We start from the raw sequence: 21,062 nt of genomic DNA on the forward strand, positions 1-21,062 counted from the left end.
TGTAATAGCAATGGCAGCAGTGAATACAGGGACTCCCGATAACACCAGACAAGTAAATCCTGCATGGCTGTATCTAGGTGGGTGATGGGGTGGGCTGAACCCCCCCAAATTTCAGGACCCCCCAATTGTGTGTGTGTGTGTGTGTGTGTGTGTGTGTGGGGGGGGGGGGGGGGGGGGGCAAAACTGAAATCTGAGCGTGCATAGCCCACACCAGCCTCCCTCTAGATACAACCATTCAACTGTATATCACCCTCTTAATTTTATAATAAAAAAAATACAATAAAAATGAAGTTGTATTACTCAGATAGGTACATTATATCAGTGATTGTGACTTTTTGTGCTTATCAGCTATCCTTACTGCTAGTGTATTTTATGTGTGGCCCAAGACAATTCCTCTTCTTCAAATGTGGCCCAAGGAGGTCAAAAGATTGGACACCCCTGCTTTAAATTATAAATTTTTTCAACTGTTAATAAAGACTAGGATTTTATGCTGTACAATAATCTGATCTCCCAGCAGAGGGCGCGGTGCACCTGTATTGTCTAAACCAGCCACAGCAACCTCTACTAATCAACAAACTAAAGTCAATGCAGCTACAACAGTAAAAGTTGCAGATCCTTTACCTGAAAAACCAGCAAGCAAAGATAACCCTCACCTAGTTCAAGGTAATGGCACAAATAGTGTATATTGATTGAGCACGTGTTTTGAGTTATCATTGCAGTGTTTATCTGTAAGTAATTTAACCTATGACTTTTACACTTTTATATGCAAGGATTTGTAGATTGATACATTGAGGGAAGGTAAATTATCCACTACAATAACCTACAGTCGTTTCCTAGCTTAGACCAATGTAACTATGCATAAACCATACCTGTGGGATCTCTCTAGAAGCCAGAAATCACAGTGACATCTCACACTCCACCTAATCCAATCAGAGAACGCTTTGCATTCATTGAGAAAGCATTCTCTGAAATGTGCCCATGCCCAGCGGGCTGACCTCCTGTGTTCACAGTGCAGCAGGGTAGCCATTTGGCATGGGTCAGTACAGACCCCCCCCCCCTTCACCAGTTATAATCCTCCCTAAGTACAGACCCCCCTCCACTAACTATAGACACCCCTCCACTAAGTATAGACCCCCCTCGTAGTACAGACCCCTCCATCAGTACAGCTTCCCACTACAGATCCCCCTCCTGCATCAGTACAGACCCCTCCTCAGTACAGACCCCTCCATCAGTACAGACCCCCCCTCCACTAGTACAGACCACACTCTCAGTACAGCCCCCTCCATCAGTACAGCCCCCCACTACAGATCCCCCCTCCAGCAGTACAGACTCCTCCATCAGTATCGATCGACCTCCCTCAGTAAAGACCCCTCCATCAGTACAGACCCCGCCTCCCTCATTACAGACAGACTCCTCCATCAGTACAGCCTCCCCCCCTCAGTACAGACCCCACCATCAGTACAGCCCCCACCCTCAATACAGACCCGTCCATCAGAACAGTCCCTCCCCTCAGTACAGACCCCGCCATCAGTACAGCCCCCCTCAGTACAGATCCCCCACCCTCAATACAGACCCCTCCATCAGAACAGTCCCTCCCCTCAGTACAGACCCCGCCATCAGTACAGCCCCCCCAGTACAGATCCCCCTCAATCAGTATAGACCCTCCTCCCCTCAGTGGCGGCCTGTGCATTGTGGGCGCAGGGGCACCACCCCCCCATCCCTGCTGCCGCCTCCCTATTCATGCGCCCGGCCCCTTTCAGGATGCCGGATGCATGGACTCCTATGGCGGAGGCGGGAGGGGGTGTATCTTTTCGAAGTACCTAATTAGAGCCAGAGGCTCTAATAGGCTTCAAAATAGGGTGGGCTCGGGGCGCAGAGAGTGCGCCCTGATCCCACCCAATTGTGTGACCAATAGTGAATGAATATTCGCTATTTTCACACTACAGTGCCTCCCCGCCAATCAGGAATATTGGTTTCCCGATTGGCCAAAGCAGGCGTCCCTATTGGATGCCCAGCACTTTGGCGGAAGTGGGACAGAGCGAAGGAAGCTGCCTGGAGTAGACACCGGAGAGGAGGAGAGGACACCCGGTGAGTTCCACAAGCCACCCGGGTGGGGGTTGCTGTGAGTGTGCCACGAGCCACCTGCAGGTGGGGAGGGTGCTGTCAAAGTGCCGTGAGGAGCCAGCCGCGGGGGGTGTGTGTGGGGGTGTGCTGTGAAAGTGGCGCGGGGGGGTGCTGTGAATGAAAGTGATGTGAGCCATCCGTGGGGGTGGGTGGGAAGTGCTGTGAATGAAAGTGCTGCGAGCCACCCACGCGGGGGGGGTGCTGTGAAAGTGCCACGAGCCACCTGTGGTGCTGATCTGTATACTATCTGTGATGCTGATCTATATACTATCTGTGATGCTGACCTATATACTATCTGTCATTCTGACCTATATACTGTATCTGTAATGCTGAGCTATATATCCTATCTGTGAGGCTGAGCTGTATACTCTGTCCTGTGATTCTGGGGCTGTATACTCCTGACACTATGGGTGGAAGCAAGTGCAATACAGGGGATGGAGTGGGTGGATTATTTAAGGGATGGGGCTTATGGGAAGTGGGAAGGTCAAAAAGGAAGGGCAGGGTCTGGCGCCCCCCCATCCTAAAATTTCACCACACGCCACTGCCTCCCCTTATGCACCTGGGTGGCGGGCGGGGGAGGATTCAGTGTGCAGCTGCCGCCTGGAGAGTTGCTTGCTCAGACTGTCACTCTCCGAGCAGCGGGCTAGTGACATAAGGCAGCCGCAGCAGCAGTGAGAGTGAGACTGAGGAGTCTCACTCAGGGCTAGCGTGGCACCGGCATGTTCTGGCTGAAAGAGTCTTGCCTCCGCGACCCTCCGCTGCCCTCAGAATGGTGTCACTCTGTGCGGGCCGCACCCCCATAGTGACGCCACTGTAGCTGTGCACAGTAACCAATCAGCTTCTAATTTCACCTTGTTAAATTAAGCTTTGACAATAAAACCTAGAAGCTGATTGGTTACAATGCACAGCTTGCTGCACCAGATTCTGTGTGCTCCTGTTTTAGTAAATCCCAGCTTCCCCAGCTACATGCACACTATGGCCTGATTTTTATTAAATGGGATGAGTTGCAGTGTGTCTAGTGCAGCAGTGCATAACAAAGGGCAGATAGCGATATCCAATCTCAGTGATAAATGAGCCCCTCTGTATTCACTTTTAAATGCTGATAAGCTTGCATACCTTTTATTGGAAAATAATGGTCACAGTAAACAGACGGATGTATATTATATTTACCTTTTTTAAACTTTTTTTTTTTACATTTCTTTAGTTACTTTGTGGTTTTTGGGCCTAGGCAAATTATGTCACATATCCCATGAGTCTTCAGGAGTGGAGGAGGGGTTTTCTCAGCTAAACACACTCTCCTCTCTACATGCCTGAGCTAAGGGCAGATGGATTCCAGGAAGTAATTGCTACATGGATCTGCCCTTACACAAGATGGCCTGAAAAGCTAGGATGTGTTTTTCACTTTGATTAGTGAGCAAAATAAGGAATGGAGATATGGAAGGGTGAGTGAGTTTGCTTTGAAACTCATCTCTGCAACTAGATAAAGTTCCTCTTCTGGGTTCAATGACGACCAGCAAGGGGTTTCAATATGCTGGAGTTCAGATTTAAAAACCCAATGCATATATGGTATTAGAACTAAGTTGTACAATGAGATAATTAACTCTTTTTCATTATCTGTAACACAGAGCAGGCTCCTAGCCCCGTGTCTCTTAATCGCAGTTCCTTCCTGTATCGCCTGGGTTTAGCACGTGCTTTGTCTCATAGTGAGGAAACCACAGCTGATGCATCAGATCTTTATCGAGAAGTCATCAAAATGGCACCAGAGGTATGGGAATGGGGGTTTATGTTTTCCTTCACTAACCTTTACTAGACACATAACAGAACCTAATTCACTAAGCTATACTATTATTATCAACCATAATGATTTTTTTTTCAGCAGGGAGAACCAATAGGAGCAAAAAATAATATTATCATGGTGTATTTTGTACAGTCACTCCCACCTTTCCCTTTGGACTTTCGTAGTGTTACAACTGGAAATTAAAATTGATTTTATTGGGGTTATTTGGCCTATACAAAATGAAACAAAACATTGAACTAGAAAAATATACAGTTTTTCAAATTATATATGTATATATATATTGTAAAAGTTTTTTTTTTTTTTTTTTTTTTTTATTTACCACCTTTGCTGTTAAAAACCCTTTAGGTTGCGTTCAGAAGGCCAGTTATGCCGTCAGAAAAAGTACGATGGAAGCTTTTCATCGTATATTCCGACTGTGTGTATGCCCCATCGGACTTTTTTCGTCGAAAATTCAGACGGACTTAGATAGAGAACATGTTCTAAATTTTTCCAACGGAACTAATTACTATCAGGAAACCTGCTCGTCTGTATGCTGTTCCGACGTACCAAAAACGACACATGCTCTGAAGCAAGTACGAGACGGAAGCTATTGGCTACTGGCTATTGAACTTCCATTTTTTAGTCCCGTCGTACGTGTTGTACGTCACCGCGTTCTGGACGGTCGGAATTTGGTGTGACAGTGTGTATGCAAGATAGCTTGAGCGGAATTCCGTTGGAACTCCGTCGGAAAAACCTTCTGAGTTTATTCCGACGGGAAAACCGATCATGTGTACAGGGCATTAGTGCCGTCCTCTGTGCAGAGCACCTGCCAGTGGCAGATAATTGGCCATCTGAAAGAGCCCTAAAGAATAACTAAAGGCAAATCTTTTTCTTTTTAATTTTGGACAGAGTGGAAAGGGATTAGAACATCTGTCAGGTTTTTATTGCTGTCTGTGGCCCCATTACGGAGATTCACCCTCTCTGTTTCTCCAGTCATGGGTTGACACAGAACAGTAATAGAGGGGAAATGTTCCAATGGGGACACTAGTTCTGGTGACCCTGGTAACACCTAGGGATTCCTTCACTTTGGAGGGATTTCCTCTCACTTCCTGTTTTGGCTGTGGGACAGTATCACATACCTGGTGAAGATTGGAATGCTGTGGGGGCCTCTCTTGCACCTCCCGCCGAACACTCCTGAAGGTGGAGACAGAGAGTGTAAGGGCAAGGAGTGGCTGCCATAGTAGCTAGCTCGTGATGTCCACTCTGTAGGTGGGTAGAGCTGGTAGGTCGCAGTCCTCAGAACAGGATGCAGGAGCAGCTTGGCACCAGAGCGAGAGACGGTAGCAGAACCAGGAAATGAGGCAAAGCAAGTCCAGGAGGCAGGCCAAGGTCAGTAACAGCCGGGGAAAGCGGTACAGAGTCAGCAGACAGATTAGGTCCAGTAAACAGGCCGAGGTCAGTGTAGTTAGGTAACAGAGCTAGAGCAAGAGCAGAAGCGAAGTCCAAAGGGTAAACAGGTACAGCAGATCAGGTCTCGGGAGCACAGGAACAAGCTGAAGGCCATTCAGCAAATGCTTATAGTGATAGACCAGTTTAAATAGGCCACGGGGCACCAAGTGCTAATTGGTATGTGCACGATGAACTGGCACAGTATATGTAAAAATGACCATGCAATGTGCACAAATCTGCACTGGCTTTCTGATGCTAGGAATCCGGTTCACCTTACAGACAGGAACTAAAGGGAAATCTCCCCTATGGGACACGGATGGGAAAAAAAAAACTGACCGGAATTAAAACCCTGCCTACAGGGCACTTAAACCCCCTTCCCAACCAGGCCATTTTTCAGCTTTTAGTGCTCTCACATTTTGAATGACAATTACTCAGTCATGCAACACTGTACCCATATGATATTTTTGTCCTTTTTTTCACACAAATAGAACTTTCTTTTGGTGGTATTTAATCACCACTGGTATTTTTTTTTTTTTGTGCTATAAATAAAAAAGACCGAAAATTTGGTAAAAACATGCATTTTTCTCTGTTTGTGTTATAAAACTTTGCAACTTAGTAATTTTTCTTAATACATTTTGGCCAAAATGTATTTCTGTGTGAAGATGGAACCTGCCTCATCCCTCCCTCCCTTCTTAAATTGCTACCTGAAAGCTGCTTAAATACTGTCCATCCACTGTATGTTTGTGAATATTGTTTCTTAGATAATACACTTACATTTTTATTTCAAGATAAAACTTGCCTTTTAACTTGTGGTTTAAATAAGCTGTTTATATACTGTTCAGCTACTATAAAATTATTGTAGCTATTGTCTCTCAGATAATACATTCTACATTTTATTGCAGAATAAAACCTGTTTCATCTATTTCTCTTTGCTGCCTATTCAATTGTCCTGACGCTGGCCAGCTTCTACCAAATACATACCTGAAGTCTATATTGTGGATATTGTGGAAATAAACAGGGATGGGAGGGGATTCAGGGAATGCGGATTTGTGGTTCTGAAATTCTGAAAAGAGGAAACCTTCTTATAGTTTTAAGATCAGTTACGCTTGCTACTTCCACTTCAATTCCGACCTGTTAGTGCTTAATAAAGAAATTTGCTGTCTCAGCCAAAACTATTCTAGACAATTGAAATGAATTATATTAGTGCTACTACTGTATGTAAGCCAAGCTACATGTAAAAGTTAAAAAATCAATTACACATCCAAAATACCTGATGCCAGAATACGGTGTCACTGAAAAAGTCAGTGAAAATTTTATTATTCCTTAATACCTTACAGCTTAAAGGCCTCCCCCAAGCATGTAAACCAAAAGGCTTGGTGTTTTTTCCATGTTGCACTGGAAGCCACATTAAAGGATACTCTCCCCACTTCATTTTTTAAACATATTTTTTTTCGTTTGGTAAACTCTCCCTAGGCAGTACCCTGCTTCTTTTTGGCTATAGTTTGCTTATCAGCCCAAAATAGGCAAAATAGGCCCCCCCTCCATGGGATTAGCTGAAACATTCTCGTTTGCCTATCTTTGATTCAGATTTGCGGAACCTTCCACAAATCATGTCTAGGTAGATCCATTCCACCCATCACTTTCCTGAAACAGCATTAATCAGGATTTAGTTATATAACAAATATCTGACATTAGTAAGAAAAGCAACCAATAGGCCAGTGGTAGCTCTGAAACAGAGGCAGAGATCCTCAGCCAGGATGGAGATTCCCTCAATGAGACTACTATAATCTAAAACTTCCAGAAAGCTTGGCTTTATGAAAGCACGTAGAAAGAAAGCCATTACTGAAAAAAAAAACATACCAAACTCAAGAAGGTATGGGAGAGACAAGGCAAATATTGAAAGAGGTTTTCTGGTCTGAAGAGACCAAAACTGAATTCTTGGCTTTAGCGATAAATACTATCTGTGGTGGAAATCCAACACATCAGTCACCATTCCCAATGAAAAGCATGATCTTGCTAGCAGCATGTTATAGCTGGGACTAGAAATTAGTTAGGGCTAAAAGCAAGATGGTTTGACCCAAATAGAAATCATTTATAGAGACTTTTGCAGTTTGAAAGAAACCTGAAACTAGTGTAGTGATTTCAACCCAAGAACATAAATGTCTTAGAAGGGCTCAGGCAATACCCAGTTCAATCCAGTTGGAAATACATGGAAAAACTTGAAAATTGTGGTTCTTAAAAGTACTATTACAGTCTGGGAAAGGCTGCTAAGATGAACAGTAAAAATTGCAAAGCTTGTAGAGACTTACAGCTGTGATTGCAACACAAATTTGGTCTAGTGCCACATCTAGTGTAATGTATGCTTTGTAGATTAAATGATTAAAATCCTGATTAAGTCAGTTTTAATTTATTGTAAATTATTGGAACGCTACAAAATGTGGAAAGTAGAATAAATGCTTATGCAAGGCACTGCATATTAATGAATATATGATTAATATATATGGATATATAATTAATATATCAGCACGCATGTGCTCTGTGCCATTGTGACTGTTTTTGTGTTTTAGCTTAAACAAGCACGTATAAATCAGGCCCTCCTGTGTATAGCTGAAATACTGATTAATAATTGTGCACCCCTAGGTTTGTGATGCTTATACAGAGCTAGCTGAACTTCTGCTAAAAGACAATCCTCTAGATGCTGTGGAAGTCTACTGCCAATATCCCCAAAAGCCAGTGGAAGGGCAGTCATTCGACAATGCGTTTATTCCAGGAGAAATTGTGCGTCTACTCATGAAGTGTGAGAAGTATGATGACCCGCGTCTACCTGTCAACATGATTTCCTATGGAAAAGTGATGGGAATAGGTAAGCAAGAGTCTCTCCTAACAACACAGACAATGTCAAGTGAGGTGTATTCAATTGAGAGAGTAAATAATCTACAATAATTGATCACAATGAATCTTTATCTGTGAACAGTGGCAGCACGTCCATAAGGGGCGCAGGGGTAACGCACGGATATTATTTTTTTTTCTTGTTGGAAGCACATGATTAGAGCCTGAGGCTCTAATTGGCTTAAAAAAAGGGTGGGCTCGGGGCGCCCTGAGCCCACCCAGTTGTGTGACAATAGCAAATTAATATTCACTATTGTCTTCCTGGTTCTGCTCCCGGCCAATCAGAAAGCGGGTCTTAGGACTCCCTGGCCAATCGGGTCTCAGGACACACTTCCTGTTCAGCCAGGAGGGGAAGCCCCGTCTCTTTCTGCCCCCTAAGGTAAGGTCCGTCTTCTACGCGCGGGGGGGGCGGCGGCGGTGGATCGCTGCTGCCTTCTTGTCTATTTAATGCCGCCGGGAGGGTGGGGGGTGCTTGCAACGATTTCCACCCTCCTGTCCACCGTCTCCATCTCCCACTGTGCCTTCCCGTCCGTCTCCCCCTGCGGCGATTTAGCATCAGCTGTCACTGTCTGTAAACATGAATCTTGTTTCTGCGGGTTACTCTTTAATTGCGCTAAGGCAGGCCATACACAGTGCAAATTTTCCATGCAACCACAGTGATGATTCCCCCATCAATACAGGCAGGGGAATCAGCAATTGTCTTCTCCCAGCAGGGGGGGAGGGCGGGGTTAGCCATCAAAACAGTGATTATCGCTATTGGCTATAGCAGCCGCTTGCAATAATTGCAAGCTAATCCAGCAGGCTGGTTGTACCCAAGCTGATCAATCAGACAGCTTGGTACATTTAGCCTGCCCATTAATGGTTTGAATCTCGTTCGGTTCCTGCTAAGATCAGGGCTTTTTTTTAGCAGGAACTAGGGGGAACTCAGTTCCACCACCTCTAGCTCAGGTCTTCTGCTCCCTGCTCCCCACTATCACTGAAGTCCAGCTTCTGCGTTTACAAGTGATAGCTTATTTCCCAGTAGCTCCCACAGGTCAGATCTCCTTCGCAGATCCCACAGAGTGCCGGACAGGGACAATGGAGATACAGAACAGGTGCCCAGGGTTCAGTGCAGTCATGGGCAGGAGAGGGTGCATGGTAGGCTGCACCCTCTGTGGTCTCCATATTTTCCCTGGCGACCAGTTGTTGATGCTCCTACTGCATGATCTCCCTTTCAAGTGACTGTAGTATACTATAGTATGCTGGGAGGTACTACAGCCAGATAGGTGTTTCAGTTTAATATTGCAACAAAGGTAAGACATATGACAGATGGTGTAGCTTTTAAGGAGGGGGGAGAAGATGAGGGCAGCGGAGGGAGGGGGTTATATGCAGAGAAAAGAGCTACTATTTGATGCCATTTGGCAGGTATGTGTGTGTGGCGGGCATGGTTGAGTTCCTGCACCTTTTCTCTGAGAAAAAAAGCCCTGGCTAAGATTCAAATCATGTATGGCCGGCCTAACTTTCTAGTCTGCTTTGATAATCTAAATTTACACATTATGCATATTATTCTTATTTTAATGTGATGCTGAACAGTAAAACCTGTCTGGAAAATGGAGTAGAGAAAGTGAAGAGAAGGGCAAGGAGAGAGAAATAGCAGAAGACTAATAGGACCACCCCTCTCCACACTCTGCCCACTCCTCCTGTTGTCTTGTTTTTTGTTAGCACATCCCCTATATAGCAGAGTCCTCCCTCTCCCATTCTGGGCTCTGTTGTATAGGAGATTGCAAGAAGCTGAGACCAAGCCAAATTCAGGCACTTAAACTAGCATTTATTTATTTTTTTAAAGAACATACTGCTGCATTAATGGTTATCTCCTATGTGTGCCTAAAGTTCAGCTTTAAAACAAATGAATTACAGCACACACTTTCTGTTTTTAGCAAACACAGAGATTTGGAAGCACATTTGATATTTTTTGTGTAGCAGTAACACCACCCCTACCTAATTATACTGTTTTGTTAAACTTGCTTAGTTTCTAATCAGAAAATCGCACAAACAGAACTCAGAACATTCCGAAAAACAACAACAATATATAACAGGCAGATTTAACAATCCTCATGGTAATTTCTAGTAATTATAAAGTGCTACATTTCATTCTTAGCCAGGGAAAATTGTGACGTACAATTCTGAAACCTCTAAATTGAAATATTAATATTTATATAATGTAATCCTCCCGCTATTGTCTTTTGAATGAATAGCTTAAAACCTTCACTCTTTTTCCCTTTCTATAATCACCATGGAAACTAGGCTAATGTAAACAGCATCTGAAAAATAGCGAGTGTATTGAGGACAAAGGAAAACGGCATATGGTGGAACGACTTCTGAAAACTGTTTAATTATTCAGAAATAGATATCATGCATGCACAACACAGATGTTTATTGATCAGACTAATTCTGTCTAAAAAGCAAAAGGACCATTTGTTAAAGCCTAATGTAATTATTATTATCTGCGCTGGAGGCAGTGTTATTTATTGATGAATCTGGCTAACTGGCATATAATATAAAATACAATAAAAAACATGGGTAGCGCCTTAGTTTGTGCAGGGCACTATGGGGGTCTTTCCCTTTTAACTGTCCTATTTCTCTCTCTTAGGGCACTCATAGGCCTGAGACAATGGTCACATCATCAGCCATTTTCAGCTAGATCAGGTGATGGGTTCACCTTGGTTACATGTTATATAGTCAGGTTGAAAAAAAGACACAAGTCCATCTAGTTCAACCACCGATGGTGGTGCCACCGGTAAGATTCTGGAAGAAAGAACAGACATGATAGAAGCCCTTCCCTATCACTCTTTCTCCCCTACTGTGCGGCACAGTGGTGTAGTGGCTAGCACTCTTGCCTAGCAGTAAAAAGGGGTCACTGGTTCAAATCCCAACCATGACCCTACCTGCCTGGAGTTTGCATGTTCTCCCTGTGCTTGCATGGGTTTCCTCCCTCACTCCAAAAACATGTTGGTGGGTTAATTGGCTTCTGTCTAAATTGGCCCTAGTATATGAATGTGAGTTAGGGACCTTAGATTGTAAGCTCCTTGAGGGTAGAGACTGATGTGAATGTACAATGTATATGTAAAGTGCTGTGTAAATTGAGGATGCTATATAAGAACCTTAAATAATAATAATACTAATAAGCCATTTCTAGCAGCCTATCCCACCCTCCCTTCTTCACCACTCCTTACAAGTAAACCTGTCAATTCACCAAAGCAGACAAGTTTATGCGACTTTTTGCTGTGCTGTTTTAGACTATATCCAGAGACGGGTCAGATTATCCATATACATCCTCTAAACTCTTTTTTAAAATGGAATTGTGGCATTAAAAAATTCAAGTAGGAAGAGTTTTTATTACAGACCAGCCATACTTTGTCTCCACTGTAATGCCTTACCTTCCTCCTCGCAATTTTCTATACACTGTGCACAGCTTAGTGTACAATTCCAGGATCTGTTGGGTGCCAGGATCAGTTAGCTCCTGCGTGGCCGAAGACCCTGCATGCTGAAGAAGCCGGGGAGGAAGAAGATGTTGGCATCAACAAGGGAGCTCAAAAATGTAGAATGGCTGGAGCATAAGTGATTATCTGCAGGCTTTAGTTCCGCTTTAAGTGTAGTGATAAAAGTGCACCAGTGTTTAAATGTTTGCCTTAAACTATGTAATTGTCTTCTTTGGATGGAGTTTAGATCAATCTTTCCTAACCTTTTTACCCCTATAGGAACCCTTGAAATAATTTTCAGATCTAGGGGAACCCCTGCTAAAATCAATCTATTGGTGGCCAGTGGGAAAAATGTCCCCCATTACAGTGGTGGTCAGAATGCCCCCCTACAGACAGCTAAAATGATCATTAGTGTTAACTGCTGACTCTGCCAAGTGGTGGTAGCCCAAGAACTATGGAGGCAGAATCAAATGGGAGGCCTATCAGCCACTGCTCAAGAAACTCCTAGCAACCATTTGGAAGAACACTAGGGTTCCACAGATCCCTGGCTGAGAATGGCTGTTTTAGATGGATAGAGATAGCAGTAAAGTTAAGTTGCTTATTTTCCCTAGAGAAAATATTTTGATGCTTGTGTGACCAAAAGGCTAGTAATTTGGTCAGGTGATGTTTATTTGGTACAATTTGGTATTTCTCACCCGTCCCACATTTTCCGAGATGGGAAATTGAGGTCATTCTCATAGCTTAGAGAGACCTTTCGACTCCCCTCCAATATGCACAAAGATGACAACTCCAGCATGCGGTCAGAGCTCAGAGAGGAGTGGACCAATGGTCCTTGGATTCTACCTCCATCTTTAACTACTTGTTTGAGGTCACCACTTATAAAGGATGTATCTCCTGCAGCTATTCAATGCTACTCAACCTTTTCATGGGGACTCACCCGGTGTCTCAATGGGAACAGGATTTTGGAGTTTTTGAAGAGGAGCAGTGGGAGGAAGCCCTACAGGCTGTTCCCCAGTGCTCTTTGAATGTGGCTCAGCGCCTGTCACAGCTATATATACACTTCTGAGGGTTCATAGATCATGGGGACTTGATACACCTATTATGGAGATACCCGAAGCTTCATCTATATTGGAAAAAGGTCTTAGACACTCTTCTTAAGGTCTTTCAGGTTAAGATCCCTGCTGACCTTAAACATTGCCTACTTGGCATTCCAGACATAATCCCAATAGAGGACTTCCCTAAACAGGCTATTGCTAGAGCTCTCTTCCAGGCCTGAAAAATGATTCTGAGACACTGGAAATCCACAGAGCCTCCCACGTTGCAGGAATGGATCACCCAAATGGGTGGCACTATTCGATTAGAGAACCTACTTTATCAACACAGGGGCAAAAGGGGCAAATTTGATAAATTGTGGACCCCATGGTTAGATGTCCCTGGTCTAGCCCCAGCAGATCTGGTATATGACCGACTATTCTAGCATTTAATAACATTTTATTATTATTATTATCAGCCACTGCTCAAGAAACTCCTAGCAACCATTTGGAAGAACACTAGGGTTCCACAGATCCCTGGCTGAGAATGGCTGTTTTAGATGGATAGAGATAGCAGTAAAGTTAAGTTGCTTATTTTCCCTAGAGAAAATATTTTGATGCTTGTGTGACCAAAAGGCTAGTAATTTGGTCAGGTGATGTTTATTGAAGGGAAGGGCGAGAGTTTAGATTGATTGTATAAGCCCTACCCAAGTATGCCCAGTCTTTCTAATGTGTGCACTTGTGCCACAGCCCCATTAATTTCCATAGGTGAGGTGTATTTCAGCTATCCAGCAGAATACAGGTTTACTTCAAAAAGTGAAGTTGTAGAACTGTGACCAGGCTCTAAACATCAATACACAAATATTTTCAAATTCTTTAAAACAAGCCATTATTGATATCTATAGCAACATGCACTGGGAAACAATTCATCGTAAAAGTTCACAAGGGAAGTGCTCATGTCCTTCAAGCATGGTCCCAGCACTCTGCCCCTACATTCCTGTGAACCTGTTCTGTTTCAACATTAGGGATAAGAAGATAAGATGCTGCCAACTCACTGCTTGGATGGGGAAGCAAACAAGCTATTCAGAGAAATTAAACTTTTTGTTGTAAATTTAAAGATGAATACACTGTGGCTACAGAGCTTATTTACAGCAGCTTGCTAAGAGTCAGCTGTCAGTAGTGCGTCAAATGGCAGATTGTGAGGGAGGGGTTGGCAATGCTGGGGTTATTGGGCACATAATAATGAAGACTGTTGGGAATTTCATGAAAAATGAATGATGTATGCCGATGATACTATGCTGTTCCTCGGTGATACATCCACTTCCTTAAAGGAGGCTCTGACGGTCATAAGGAGATTCAGGGAAAATTCCAGTCCGGTCATAAATTGGACTGATGCAGCATACACACGGTTGGACTTTTCGACCGGACTTGTCCGACGGACGCCGACGGACCAAATCCGGCAGACAATCTGATCGTGTGTGGGCTTCACTGGACCTTCAGCGGACTTTTCCAGTCGCAAATCTGACGGACTTTAGATTTGGAACATGCTTCAAATCTTTACTTAGTAACTCCGCTGGACCCAGAAATCCGCTCGTCTGTATGCTAGTCCGACGGATAAAAACCCACGCTAGGGCAGCTATTGGCTACTACTGGCTATCAACTTCCTTATTTTAGTCCGGTGTACGTCATCACGTACGAATCCGTCGGACTTTGGTGTGATCATGTGTAGGCAAGTCCGGTCGTTAGAAAGTCTGTTGAAAGTCCGCCAAAAGTCCGTGGAAAGTCTGTCGGACGGGCTTTCGGACTTTTGTAGCTGAAAAGTCTGACCGTGTGTACGCGGCATAAGTCTTCTATAATGTTGCTGGATGTGAAACCTGACCCCTCTTTACTGACCATACAGGAGATCCTGCTTTCCGAGTCTTTTTCATACCTAGGCATACAGGTTACTCCCTACCCATTAGACTATGTCAGACTTAATCTGACCCCTTTACTCAATCGCTGTCGTAATTGGGTCAAAATATGGAGCAGGCTGAAGTTATCTCAGGTGGGGCGGATAAATCTCATAAAAATGATTATGATGCCACAGTTGCACTACGTACTACACAATGCCCCTATGGTCATTCCGTTGAAAAAGTTCTGCATTATAAATGAAATTTTTAGATCCATAATTTGGCACTTTAAACCTGCTAGAATAAAACTAGAGCAGTTATAGCGTCTGAAAGAAGCTGGTGGACTCGCGTTACCCAATCCTTGGCTTTATTACTTAGCCTCACAATTACAACATATAGCGAGGCTGGTGCACCCCGCACAAGTGCTGGAATTGAACTTGCTGGACTCCTTTGCTAAGCTCCTTAGTTTTACGACAGTGATGAGGGTAGCGGACGGTCTGAAGGCCCTGCATTTAAACAAATCTAATAAACTCTACCCTACCTATGACCTTATGCAGAAGATTTGGAATAAGGTTAGGATGATGCAGGGGGTCCATGGATTCACTAAATATAGCCCCATCTGGGATAACAACTATTTTCCAGAAATAGCGAAACTGCAAAATGGCACAAAGTGGAAACAATTTGGTATTTCTCATCCGTCCCACATTTTCCGAGATGGGAAATTGAGGTCATTCTCAAAGCTTAGAGAGACCTTTCGACTCCCCTCCAATATGCACAAAGATGACAACTCCAGCATGCGGTCAGAGCTCAGAGAGGAGTGGACCAATGGTCCTTGGATTCTACCTCCATCTTTAACTACTTGTTTGAGGTCACCACTTATAAAGGATGTATCTCCTGCAGCTATTCAATGCTACTCAACCTTTTCATGGGGACTCACCCGGTGTCTCAATGGGAACAGGATTTTGGAGTTTTTGAAGAGGAGCAGTGGGAGGAAGCCCTACAGGCTGTTCCCCAGTGCTCTTTGAATGTGGCTCAGCGCCTGTCACAGCTATATATACACTTCTGAGGGTTCATAGATCATGGGGACTTGATACACCTATTATGGAGATACCCGAAGCTTCATCTATATTGGAAAAAGGTCTTAGACACTCTTCTTAAGGTCTTTCAGGTTAAGATCCCTGCTGACCTTAAACATTGCCTACTTGGCATTCCAGACATAATCCCAATAGAGGACTTCCCTAAACAGGCTATTGCTAGAGCTCTCTTCCAGGCCTGAAAAATGATTCTGAGACACTGGAAATCCACAGAGTCTCCCACGTTGCAGGAATGGATCACCCAAATGGGTGGCACTATTCGATTAGAGAACCTACTTTATCAACACAGGGGCAAAAGGGGCAAATTTGATAAATTGTGGACCCCATGGTTAGATGTCCCTGGTCTAGCCCCAGCAGATCTGGTATATGACCGACTATTCTAGCATTTAATAACATTTTTACCCTGACTTTCTGAATACCTGGATGGTTGACTATACAGTTATACTTTCTCCTGACGGGCAATGTTTTATTTAACTGCATAGGCAAGCGGGTTATCAATCTGCAAAATGTGTTGTATACTGTACTGAATTTGTATATGTTGAAATCTATATATCTAGTGTACTTGTTTTGCTCTGGACCATGTATGTACCATTTTTTTATGCTCAATAAATACTTTTTGTTTGAAAAAAGAAAAAAGAAGACTGTTGTTGAGCTAGCGCCTTATATTAATCAGGGACTTAATATATCCCTTTCTCTATAAATTCAGGCTGCTTGGAGAAATATATCAACATTCTTGAAGAGAAATTCAAGACCAGCATTCTCAAGACAGTCTATGCTGGTATCCACAACAAATCAGAAGATGACAAAGACCTGCAGGATTTTTTCCGTTTTAAATGCTGGATATAAAAAATAGATATGATATATACAGTATCTTGTCATGTAATTTTTTTTTATCTCTGGAATTAGCAGTCTTAAATTGTTGGGTCGTATTACTCTCAGATTCTATTACATCTGGTCCAGGTAGCTGAATAACTATGGACAGGAACTACGGTAGGAACATCTCATCACTGGAAGATCCAAGAAATATAAGAAGTCAGGTGCCAGACAGCAGTTACAACTAAAATGCCAATTTATTAGACTTACCTTTTAATGGTAATCACCAATGTATATTTGTTGTTAGGTATGCAGGGCCGATACCATAATTCAGGTCTACCTACTTTACACATTCTCTACCTCCTGCCCTCTGGTGTGCTGCTGGAGTGAAAGGAGGGCCCCTGATGAGAAAAGGGGACCATGTGATGGGGGGTTTGTGTGACTGGGGAGCTCTGTTATGAAGGGGCTTTGTAATGGGTGGACTCTGTGGTGATGAGGGGAATCTGATATGAAGGGGGAACTTTGATGTGACTGGAGAACCTCTGATTTGAAGGGGGGCTTCTGATGTGGAGTTAACTTCATCAAGATGGTTTTATGCATCGTCCCAAACTTAGGTTTCCTATTGATAAATAAAATGTATGTTTTTTATATTTTAGACTGGGGTGCCTTGAGATTTTTCATACCTTTTAAGGGTGTCGCGACTAAAAAATGGTTCAGAAACACTGGTGTAGCGTGTTTACCAGACAATTTTTATATTTAAAAAAACAGTAGCCTTAAAATTAAAGCGGAAGCTCCAGTCTCTGAAGTGAAATTTAAAACTCAGCAGCTACAAAAACTGGAGTGGCTGACTTTTTAATAAACAGCCACTCACCTGTCCTACAATCTGGCGGTGTTCTCCCTCCCCGGCATCTTCATTACGGGCACCCGGCTTTGACAGCTTGCGCTTTACAGCCGAGTGCCCACTGTGCATGCGTGAGCGGCACTGCACTCTGTGACTAATCCCAAAGTCTTCTGGGACCTCTCATGTGTTCCAGAAGACTTCTTCCGATCACCTAAGATGATCAAAGCGGAAGTGGGAGCAGGTACCTGTCAAAATCGTGTACCTGCTACCCCCCTACTCCCCAAAAGCTCCATTTCACAAACAGGAGCTGAGGGGGAGGCCTTAAAACAGAACTTCCTCTTTTGGGTGTAGCCCTGCTTTAATCTCTGCATTTGGATCCATATACACCGATCAGCCATAACATTATGACCACTAACAGGTAAAGGGAATATCTCGTTACAATGACATCTGAAAATTGGTGGGATATAGTAGGCAGCAAGTGAACATGCTGTCCATAAAGTTTATGTGGTGAAAGCAGGATAAAAAAAAAAGAGCTTCGCAGTTTGTTGTGTATGGGGCTGTGAAGCCCATGGTGACCCATGTCCACAGTCAAAAGCTTCTACAATGGTCACATGAACATCAGAACTGGACTACAGAGCAATTGCAGAAGGTGGACTGGTCTGATAAATCACGTTTTCTATTACATCATGTGGATGGCTGGGTGCGTGTGCGTCACTCACCTGGGGAAGAGATGGCACCAGGATATGGTATAAGAAGGCAAGTTGGAAGAGCAATGTGATGCTTTGAGCAATGTTCTGCTGGGAAACCTTGGGTCCTGCCATTCATGTGGATGTTACTTTGGTGTCCTTGCCTCAATGGGTCAGGGCTGTTTTAGCAAAAGGGGGCCATACTCAATATTAGGTGGGTGGTCATAACGCTATGGCTGATCGGTGTATACAGTGTCTACCCCTTGAAATTTTCCACATTTTGTCATGTTAAAACAAAAAAGGTAAATATATTTTATTGGGATTTTATGTGATAGACCAACACAAAGTGGCACAGTATTTAAATGTTTGCCTAAAACTATGTAATTTTCTTTGGATGGAGTTTACATCAATCTTTCCTAACCTTTTTACACCTAGAGGAACCCTTGAAATAATTTTCAGATCTAGGGGAACCCCTGCTAAAAACAATCCATTGGTGACCAGTGGGACAATCCCCCATGACAGTGGTGGTCAGAACGCCACCCTTACAGACAGCTAAAATGATCATTAGTGTTAACTGCTGCCAAGTGGTGGTAGCCCCAGAACTACGGAGGCCGAATCAAGTGGGAGGCCTATCAGCCACTGCTCAAGAAACTCCTAACAACCGTTTGGAGGAACACTAGGAACACTAGGGTTCCACAGATCCCTGGCTGAGAATGGGTTACTGAAGAGTGTTAAGTCTATCTCAAAGCCATAAGTATGTATGCAGCTGAAATTAACATCCTACAGACCAGGCATAGCACAACAAAGTCATAAAAGACAGGGACAAGGATCACACTGAAACTGTAAAAATGTAATTTACTGTTCAGTACATTAATGGTAAATATGAAAAGGTTGTTGTATGTGCGCCTGTTAAGATAATAATAAAGAGTTTAACTTGTCATTAGTATTACAACTGTATTGTGGTGAAGGTCACCAACCAATGGTCTAAATCATATATCATAGATTTTCGGAGGCGAAATTTATTGATAGCTTCAGAATCAGTAAAATTACGTAATGATTTTCAGAGCTTCCAAATTAAAATAGATCAGCTGCAAAATGGCTTCATTATTAGCCAATTAAAATGACCTCAGAGCAAAGTTTTACTCATACCGGCAAGATATGTATGATTAAGGACATACACAATGAAAAGGAGTGGTAACGATTTTTTATTCTTGTGGATTTACATTTATTATAACTGAAAAAAATGTCTGTGCTGAAATACAAATAGCTTGAATATAGCAATATATGCAAACATAGAATCCTTGCTGCAAGAGTTTGTTAGAAATATGTAAAGGACTTGTAGCAATGTGCAGAGGATTAGCTAACTCCAGGATTCTTGTAACTTCGAAAACAGTTTGCTTGGACCAAAGAAACTGTTTGCTTCACTAACAGATACACCCACACTGGGAGAACTAAAATTCAGTCAGGCTGAGTGCTGCTCAGCCATTCAATTGTATTTTATCATTGCGTATAAGGCTTCCTCTGATTGGCTGAGGTAAAGAGGTGGTCAGATGATGCCGAGATCTCCACATCAGCCAATCAGAGGAAGCCTTGTAGTTATTCTGAAAATACAAAGCTTCCTGTGAATGGCTGAGCAGCAATCGCCACAAATCAATGTTTGTTTCGGGACTGGGAAGGGAAGTTCCTGTTGCTGGGCCGGAACACAGAGCTGTGTACTGTATGTAGTTGATGCTACATAAAATTTATACAGCGTTGCCAGTGGGCACACCTGTTAGTAAAGCATATAGTTCCTTTGTACCAGCTTGTTCCAAACTATCTATTGAAAGTCACAAGAAACTTGGAGCTAGGCTTTAACTTTCATCATAACACAGTGATAAATCAGCTGTGTTTTCAATGTCAATCTTTAGTTTTTTTTTTCCTTTTAGTGCTATGTTAGATTCATTTCAGATTAAAGCTTATTGATTGCTAAGGCCGTGTAATTTTTCTAAATTTTGTAGATGTGGTCTTCATCTGTATTCCAGTGATAAAATAAATCACTTTAATGTATAGATGTAAACTTGCTTAGTTATATAACAGAAAAAGCCTACCTGAAGCACTGTACAGTATATATGTGTAAACTAATATTTTTCTGTTGCTTTTAACAGACTGTATAAAACAAAATACATACAGCAGGAAAACATAAAACTGATCAACTGCCAATTTGTTAAATAAAAATGTTTGGTATTGGTATTTAAAACTGAAACCCAGACAAGCAACTACAGACATGTACAAATGTGTTTGTACCCTTACAGCTCATTGAAATAATGCTTCATTCCACCTGAAAAGTGATGGAAGTGAAAGCAATTGTCTCATGCATGCCTTTGGTATGTCAGAGTAAAACTAAGAAAGTGTGAAAAAACATAAATTATTGCTTATTTTACAAAGAATGGCCTGGACAAGTTTGTTGGTACCCTTAAAAATGATTACAAATAATCAAATCTTATGCCCCGTACACACAGTCGGACTTTGTTTGGACATTCCGACAACAAAATCCATGGATTTTTTCAGACGGATGTTGGCTCAAACTTGTCTTGCATACACACGGTCACACAAAGTTGTTGGAAAATCCGATCGTTCTAAACGCGGTGACGTAAAACACGTACGTCGGGACTATAAACAAAGCAGTGGCCAATAGCTTTCATCTCTTTATTTATTCTGAGCATGCGTGGCACTTTGTCCGTCGGATTTGTGTACACACGATCGGAATTTCCGACAACGGATTTTGTTTTCGGAAAATTTTATATCCTGCTCTCAAACTTTGTGTGTCGGAAAATCCGATGGAAAATGTGTGATGGAGCCTACACACGGTCGGAATTTCTGACAACAAGGTCCTATCACACATTTTCCGTCTGAAAATCCGACCGTGTGTAAGGGGCAATAGTGATTTTTTTCAAACCGTTCTCTATAATTAGTATCACATGACTTCATTCTTGTGGTCAGTCAACCAATTTAAAGTGGAATTTGAGGCCGGG

At 42.9% G+C, this 21,062-nt stretch overlaps 1 protein-coding gene across 2 annotated transcripts in view; it reads left to right on the forward strand.

Moving 5' to 3' along the window:
• LOC141140751 (uncharacterized) overlaps positions 1 to 16,578 on the forward strand; it is a 133,920-nt gene extending 117,342 nt beyond the window's left edge. Inside the window, exons 18-21 of one of the 2 annotated variants that reach the window (XM_073628217.1) lie at positions 515 to 663; positions 3,750 to 3,889; positions 7,991 to 8,213; positions 16,418 to 16,578. In XM_073628217.1, the coding sequence (XP_073484318.1) occupies positions 515 to 663; positions 3,750 to 3,889; positions 7,991 to 8,213; positions 16,418 to 16,557 (652 nt within the window). In that variant the 3' untranslated portion in view covers positions 16,558 to 16,578. The remainder of the gene's footprint in view (positions 1 to 514; positions 664 to 3,749; positions 3,890 to 7,990; positions 8,214 to 16,417) is intronic. The other variant, XM_073628218.1, reaches the window with a different exon arrangement.
• Positions 16,579 to 21,062: the final 4,484 nt, after the last annotated feature.

This window comes from Aquarana catesbeiana, linkage group LG04, assembly GCF_042186555.1.
Source record: "Aquarana catesbeiana isolate 2022-GZ linkage group LG04, ASM4218655v1, whole genome shotgun sequence".
In the NCBI taxonomy this organism is placed as follows: domain Eukaryota; kingdom Metazoa; phylum Chordata; class Amphibia; order Anura; family Ranidae; genus Aquarana; species Aquarana catesbeiana.